Genomic DNA, 8,324 nt, shown 5'->3' with positions numbered 1-8,324 from the left:
AGTTCCTTCCCTGAGAAAACTTTGGAAACTTCACTTGGAGGAGGAAAGGAGAATTTAGGCAAATGTCAGTGAATGGCTGAGTTTGGATATGAGAGGAATGATAATGGAGAATTTCCCCTCTGCAGCAGTGCCAGGATTCTGAACACGGGCAGGAAACAGAACAAACTGCACAAATGGGAGGGAAGTTTGGACACTTTGTGCAAGTTTGGAACTCCAGGATGGACTGACAACAGAACTGGTTTTGCTTTTCTCCCCCAACAAATCATTACCAGGGAAAATCAAAATGTTTGCAAGCCCCTTTTGCCAATCCTGGATTTTCAACTTCTAGGATTATCCTGAAACTGGGTGGGTTTTTTTTGCAGACATCTCTTCTGTAAGAGCCCTGCACTTCTTTTTTTGTTTGCAATTTGGTGTCACCTTTATTCAGAATTAAGGGATGGAAGAGGTGGTGTCCTGTATTCTGTTCAGCCTGGAGAGGAGCAGGCTCCAGGAGACATCAGAGCCCTTTCCAGGGCCTGAGGGGCTCCAGGAGAGCTGGAGAGGAACTTCTCATGAGGGCAAAGGAAAATGGTTTTAAACTGACAAAGGGCAGGGTTAGATGGGATATTGGGAATTAGGAACTGCTCCCTGGGATGACAGGGAGGGACTGGGATAAAATTCCCAGAGCACCTGTGGCTGCCCCTGGATCCCTGGCAGTGCCCAAGGCCAGGCTGGACACTGGGGACAGTGGGAGGTGTCCCTGCCATGGCAGGGGTGGCACTGGGTGAGTTTCAGGATATTCCTCTGCTGGCAGGAAAGGCTGGCACAGCTGGCATTGTTCACCTGCACAGGAGAAGCTTTGGCCTGAGCTCAGGGTGGCCTTGCAGGGCCTGCAGGAGCCCCAGGAAAGCTGGAGAGAGACAATTTCCAGGGCATGCAGGGACAGCACACAGGGAATGGCTTCCAACTAAAAAATTACAAGTTTAGGTGAGATGTTGGGAAAAATTCCTTCCCTGTGAGGGTGGGCAGGGGCTGGGATGGAATTCCCAGAGCAGCTGGGGCTGCCCCTGGATCCCTGGCAGTGCCCAAGGCCAGGCTGGAGCAGCCTGGGACAGTGAGAGGTGTCCCTGCCATGGCAGGGGGGGCACTGGGTGATTTTTAAGGTCTTTCCAAGCCAAACCTTTCTGTCCCTCACAAATCCATGACCTTGTGCTCAGCAGAGCCGAGCTGAGATCCTCCCCAGCTCTCTCAGCAGGCCCGGGCCTGTGTAGGCCCCAGATGCTCTGCAGATCCCACCAGAGTAACAGCAGAGCACGTGAGGCTCCACAGAACAGAGCAGATCCAAAAAAATGAACAGCTGAAAGGGCCAAAACGCTGCAGAGTGTCTGGGGGATGGGCAGTGAAGGGGATTTCTGTTATCTGTGTTTCCAGCAGGGAATTGGGGACCTGTGGGATGCAGGAGCTCCAGGCAGGCACAGGGTGGACAGGAGGGAAGGTGGGATCAGGTGGCCGTTTTTAGGTGCTCTAAAAAGTATTTTCTTTTCCGTTTTCCATCTCCTCCACCAGAGCTGGAATTTGGGTTTGCACCCCAGCTGCTCTGTGGAGCAGACACAAATCACTGGCTGGACAAGAGGTCCCCATTTGAATGCTTCTTTCCAGATTTTGGTGGGCAGTGACAGAGGAGGTGCCCCATTCCTAAAGCAACACATGGGCAGTTTTAGGAATATTCTTTTACAAAGTGGTTCTGCAACATAGTAGTGTCATGTTTTGGTAATGTCAAAATCTGGAAAAGGGAGATGAAAGAGCAGATTTTACCTCAGAATAAAACAAAGGCATGAGAGGTGAAGCTGTGAGGGAAAAAGTTCATGGTGATCTTTCTTTCCTCACTCCACTGAGCAACCACAGGATTCTGTGACTGTTTTCTGTCAAGAGAGATTAAAGATGGATTGGAAAGCAAAGATGGATTTCAGAGTTGCTCCTCTAGGGATGGACAATCCTGGCTTCCATAAACAAAACCATAATTTCACAGAAATGCTTGGAGAATCCTGCTTGGCAGTCGTGCAATAGGAGTGGAGAAATGCACAAATTCTTTATCCAAAATATCAAGACTCCTTTTCTTTACCATGGCATTTATTTTGTTTATGAGAATATGAAAATACAAATCTGTGAAACAGAAAAAAGCTGCTTTATTCTTGCCTTAAAGTCAAACTGTGTCGCAGGATATGCTAATAAAGGAAAAGGGATTAATGGAGAGGAGACCCTTTGTAGAAATGGTGCTCTGGGAAATAACACAACTTCTCCATGTCCACACCACGGATTTTCTGTGTTCTTATCCCCAGGTCACTGTGTTTCAGCTCTGGGCAGGTGTTTGGACAGATCTGGGCTGGGATTTGAATTAAATAATTTAATTTCTGCCTCATTTATAGCTTTTACTGAACCTACTCAGCTCCACCTCTCCGGGCAGAGAGATCTGTAGGCTGAGCAGGCAATAGGGAAATAATGATTAAAAGAGAAATAATTGGAACACAAAAACTTTGGAATAATAAATAGATAAAATAAATGGATAGAATAGAATAGAATAGAATAGAATAGAATAGAATAGAATAGCTGGAAGTGACCTACAAGAACCACCCAGCTGTGATATTTTGAGTTTTGCTTTATTCTGATGGATGTGGCAGCATCCAGCAGGATCCCAGGACTTTATTTTCCTTTCAATCAGCTTTACAATTGCAAATTTAATTCAGTTATTTTTTGTTTTGCTGCTCATTTCTCCTACTTTTGGGGGTACTGGGGAGGATACACTGGCAAATTAGCTATTAAATTAAAAATAAAAATAATTTAAATATAATTTCTTAATGAAACATTTTAACCTTAAAAGACCTTATTAAAAAATACAGCTCTCTTTTTTAGTTTATTAATAAAGTTCTATAAAACGCACAACTTATAAAAGTATAATATACATAAATACGAATAAACATCTGTGGTTACTAATTCTTGTGTGTAGGTCCCAGGACAAGGTGAGAGATGATTATTGACTCTAAGTTTTTAGAAGGTTGATTTATTATATTATGATATTTATTATATTAAAAGAATATTATACTAAAAATATTCTAAATAAAGAGAAAGGAGAGATCAGAAGGTTAGACAAGAATGATAATAAAAACCTGGGACAGACTCAGAGTCCTGAGCTGGATTGGGATTGGCCATTAAGTACAAACAATTCACATGGAACCAATCAAAGATGCATCTATTAGTAAACAACCTCCAAACTACATTTTAAGCAATCAGATAGTTGTTGTTTACATTTCATTTCTGAGGCTTCTCAGGAGAAAAATCCTGGCAAAGGGATTTTTCATAAAATATCACAATAACAAACATCTAAATCCAAACAAAAAATACCGTCTCACATATTGAATCCCAACACTAAAAAAAAAAAAAAAAACCAAAACTGAACATCAGTGGTGGTAAACCAGAAATTTGGAGACCCAATTGCGCTGAGTTGGCCAAATTTCACAGGGACTCCTGACAGGAAGGTGAAATAAATCCTGAGGGCAGGGATGGAGTGGGAAAGGAGAATGGCTGATGCCTTGTGCAGGCTGCCCCAGAGCAGAGGCTGGGCAGAGCTAAAGAATAAAGCAGGGATTTATTCAAAGCATCTCCTCCATGGATGCACCTTGGGCAGCACCAGAGCCCAGCCAGGGCTGCACCCAAGATGAACCAAAATGGCCCCAAAATGCACGGCCGGGCACGGGGTCTGTCCCTGGGATCAGTTCTGCTCCATTTGCACCTTGCAGTTCATTGTCCCATTCCAGCTTTAGCCCAGGCAGTCCCATCCTGCTTGTTTTTCTCTCTGCAGCCCACAGTGTTTGTGCTCTTGGGCTGAGATTTGGGTCATTTGTCCTTGGTCACCCGTCACGGTCACATTTTCTGAAAAATCCTCTTTGCCCAGGATTTCTCTCCTGGGAAGCTGAGAAGCCTCAGAGAAAAAGGAAAACAATAATTATCTGATTTGCTTCTCCTGTGTTTTGCTGCCTTGGAATGTGGTTGGAGATTGTTTATCCAACATGTGAATTGTTTTTACTCATTGGCCAATGAGGGCCAAGCTGTGTCGGACTCTGGAAGGAGTCACGAGTTTTTCATTAGCATCTTTTAGCCTTCTGTCTGTATCCTTTCTCTATTCTTTAGTATAGTTCAGTATACCATTATTTAATATAATATAGTATTATAAAATAATAAATTAGCCTTCTGAGAACATGGAGTCAGATTCAGCATTCCTCTCAACGATGGGGGACCCAGAAAATACCGCAGTCCCCAGCTGGAGCAGGAATTGTTTTGTCTCCCTGCTCTGTGCACAGAGCTCAGCATCCCATAATATGAAGCCCAGACCCACACACTAAAGCAGCACAGAATGTGAAATACAGAAAAGCTCCAACCTGAGGCACCAGCTGATTTCTGCTTCTGCCTAAAGCTGAAACATCAACAAGGGAAGGGCAATGTTCTGGGCAGGTTTGGGATCTTCAGGAATAAATCAGCAGCCAAATGTGCTTTGTGCTTTCAGAGTATGAAATCGAGAGATCCTTTTTCCTGAGGATGAAGTGTGTCCTGGCCAAGAGGAATGCAGGCCTGACCTGTAGTGGCTACAAGGTAATGTCTGTAAATTACTTCTCCACCCCTGAAATGTCCCACAATTGACAAGTTTATTTTTCTAGGTGGTTTTGGGGGGTTTTATTTTTACTTATGTGTAGCTGAGAGCAAAGTTTGTGATAAGAAGAATCAGAAAAGATCCTCAAAATGTCCTCAGTAATTCAAACTTAGTTTGTGATAAGAAGAATCAGAAAAGATCCCCAAAATGTCCTCAGTAATTCAAACTTAAACTTGGTGGCACACTGCCTCCCCTTGGTCCCTGGGAATTCTCTGGAGTCCAGCTCTGGAGCTGCCAGGAGAGCACAGTTTGGTTTTATTCCCCAAGGAATGGGAGGCAGGTCAGGCAGGAACCCAGACACAGGAATTTGGACATTTTCCACATCCCTCCCAGTTGCACAAAGCACCTTCTTGGCCTCAACACTAAAAAAACTCAACCACTGCCATCACCTCAGGGTGGAATTGTACTCAACCACCAAGTCTGTTTATAAATCTTACAGCTTGTGTGATGTTTCTTGTTTATGACACGAAATCCGAAGCCACAGCAAACATTGAAGTTGTAGAATTACAGCTGTCATTTGAGTAGTTTTTATTTTCATAGGTGCAGGCAGATTTTATTTTCAGATTTGCAGTACTTTTTATTTTCATCCTTACAGGTAGTTTTTATTTTTCAGATTTGCAGTAGTTTTGATGTTCAGACTTGCAGGTAGATTTTATTTTCAGCCTTAGAGACAGCTTTTATTTTCAGATGTGCAGTAGTTTTTACTTTCATATGTGCAATAGTTTTTATTTTCATCTTTATAGGCAGTTTTTATTTTCAGATGTGCAGTAGTTTTTCATTTCTGATGTGCAGGTAGTCTTTATTTTCAGATTTGCAATACTTTCTATTGTCATCTTCACAGGCAGTTTTTATTTTCAGATTTGCAGCAGTTTTGATGTTCAGACTTGCAGGTAGTTTTTATTTTCAGCCTTATAGACAGTTTTTATTTTCAGATATGCAGGCAGATTTTATTTTCAGATGTGCAGTAGTTTTTCTTTTCAGCTTTACAGGCAGTTTTTAATTTCAGATGTTCAGGTAGTTTTTATTTTCAGATTTGCAGTACTTTTTATTTTCAGATATGCGGGCAGTTTTTATTTTCAGTTGTGCAATAGTTTTTCTTTTCAAATTTACTTTTTATTTTCATCTTTACAGGCAGTTTTTATTTCAGATGTGCAATATTTCTCTTTTCAAATTTACTTTTTATTTTCATCTTTACAGGCAGTTTTTATTTTCAGATGTGCAGTAGTTTTGATGTTCAGACTTGCACGTGGTCTTGATTTTCAGCCTTACAGACAGTTTTTATTTTCAGATACGCAGGCAGATTTTATTTTCAGATGCGCAGGTAGTCTTTATTTTCAGATTTGCAATACTTTTTATTGTCACCTTTACAGGCAGGTTTTATTTTCAGATGTGCAGTAGTTTTTAATTTCAGATGTGCAGGTAGTCTTTACTTTCAGATTTGCAATACTTTTTATTGTCACCTTTACAGGCAGGGTTTATTTTCAGATGTGCAGGTAGTCTTTATTTTCAGATTTGCAATACTTTTTACTGTCACCTTTACAGGCAGGTTTTATTTTCAGACATGCAGCAGTTTTTATTTTCAGCTGTGCATTTGCTGCTCTTTGAGCTGCAGGCTCACTCTGCTCCATCAGGGAGGTTCGTCCCCATTCATTCTGCTGGGGATTCGTTTTGGGTGGTTCAAGACCCAAAAAGCAAAGCCTGGAAGAGGAGCAGAGCTCTCTGCAGGAATGTGCTCAAGCTGCAGACGTGGATCTGTCTGTTTGCACTCTTCCCTACCTGGCTGCACTGATAATTCCTCATTACACTGAGCCCTGTTTGCTCAGCTGCTCCCCACAAAAATGCTTCTGTCCCAAAGCTGAATCTGAAATCAGGTAAAAGAGTAGAGCTTCAATTGTCACATCTCCACGTGGCTTTGGGGGTTTTTTGAGTTTTTTAATTCCCAATTATCACTGTTAATCAGAGGCGTCACTTTCTTCGCCTCACTATTAAAAGTTTGCACAGTGAAAATCAAAGGATTCTCTCATCTGGAGAGATGTTGGCCTAAATTAATTCCATTTGACTGTGCTTAAAGTCAGGACTTAATTTTTAAGAAATCACCTCATTAGCTGAAGCACAGGAAAAACTCATGGACCAAGTGATGGGGGAATTGAGATCTGCTGGGAGATCCTCTGACTGTGCTTTTGCTGAACATTTAAATCACTGGAGAGAAGGAAGGTTAAGCAGGAGGAACCAATTTCCAGGTGATGTTTGGTAGTTGTTTAGAGCACTAAATACACCGAAAATTAATTCCTGTCCACAGGACACAGCTAAAAGCCAAACAAACAGAGAAATTCAGCAAAGGGATGCGATCTTCCTGTTGCTTGGGCCAGAAAGTTGGCAGGGGCACTGCTGATTTCTGAACACCAGCACCACACTAAATAAATCTTCTGGCCTGGAATAGTCCCCAGGTTGCATTTCCCCCTCCCCTGTAGCTGACACTGAATTTTTACAGTCTAACACTGTCATTATCACCTCTGTGAACAGCAATTGTACACAGGGATCCCGAAATCTGAGCTCAGGACCTTGGGCTTGGTCAAGTGTCAAGAAAAACAACCCCTCTGAACTTGAGCAGAGAACTTAAAACTCATTTCTTGTGCATTTGCATAAACAACAGTTAATTTTTATTGCTGTTGTGATGCATCAATACCCACTGGGTTTTTAAAGTGCCCTTTTGATGGCCTTTACTTACATCAGAATAATAACTCGTTAAAATGTAAATATTTTTATTCATCTTTGAGTGTGCATGAGAGAGATTGACATTTAAAATAAACAACTTCCAGATTTATTTTTATCAATGAACAAGAATTCTGGCTGTATCTACAGGAAATCTGTATCAAGGAGATTAAAGTATTAATTAGAAAGTAATTAGGCAGTCCCCAGAGAGGAGGTGCTTCAGTACTGGATTAATCATGCTGTCAGCAAACACAAAACTGCATTTACTGAGGCTTAATCTCTATTTACAAATTAACTGCAATCAACAGACGACCCAGAATGTAATGTTATGGGGGAGTGTGTCTGTTGGAACCCTGGATACTGAGAGTTTTGGGCTTTCTGTGCTGCCAGGCACTGACCCCCAAGAGAACACTGCATTGACCTGAGGCCCTGGAGAAGCTTCCAAAATTCAATAATAAAACTGAGATTAAAGGCGTGGAGTTTGAATAGAAGTGTGTGATATCACAGGGTGGGAAACTCAGAGTTTAAGGGTTTAGAACACAGGAATGGATAGAAAGCAAGATGGAGGTTTTTGGGTAGAGGCTGCTCCTTCTTCTCCATGGGTTTGGGTGGTTTTGTGTCATTGGATAAAAAAGTCCCCATTGCGGGCACGGGTGGTTGGTTATTGGGTTAAAAGTGAAAATAATTGAGGTGTCATTTCTTAATTGGACAGTTTATCCTTAAAAGACCTTGTAGAGAGAGAGACAGGGCCATTTTGTAGCTTTTTGGTGAAATGCTGTAGAACTCATGGCTTGTAAATCTGTAATAGTGATAAGAACCAAGAAACATCCGAGTCTGAACACAAAATACCATCTTGAGTGCTTTCAATCCCGACCCTGACCCAGGCAGAACAGAAGATAAAACCACGAAATGTGTCTTTATAACCTCATTG

General features: G+C 41.9%; 1 protein-coding gene across 4 annotated transcripts in view; it reads left to right on the top strand.

The window, feature by feature from the left end:
• SIM2 (SIM bHLH transcription factor 2) overlaps positions 1 to 8,324 on the top strand; it is a 66,976-nt gene that overhangs the window by 35,505 nt on the left and 23,147 nt on the right. For all 4 annotated transcript variants that reach the window (XM_031064059.1, XM_031064060.1, XM_005429521.2 and 1 more), the window contains one exon: positions 4,538 to 4,623. In XM_031064059.1, coding sequence (XP_030919919.1) covers positions 4,538 to 4,623 — 86 coding nt within the window. The remainder of the gene's footprint in view (positions 1 to 4,537; positions 4,624 to 8,324) is intronic.

The sequence above is a fragment of the Geospiza fortis genome, unplaced genomic scaffold (assembly GCF_000277835.1).
Source record: "Geospiza fortis unplaced genomic scaffold, GeoFor_1.0 scaffold409, whole genome shotgun sequence".
NCBI classification, from domain to species: Eukaryota; Metazoa; Chordata; class Aves; order Passeriformes; family Thraupidae; genus Geospiza; species Geospiza fortis.
This window is presented reverse-complemented; position numbering and strand designations above follow the sequence as displayed.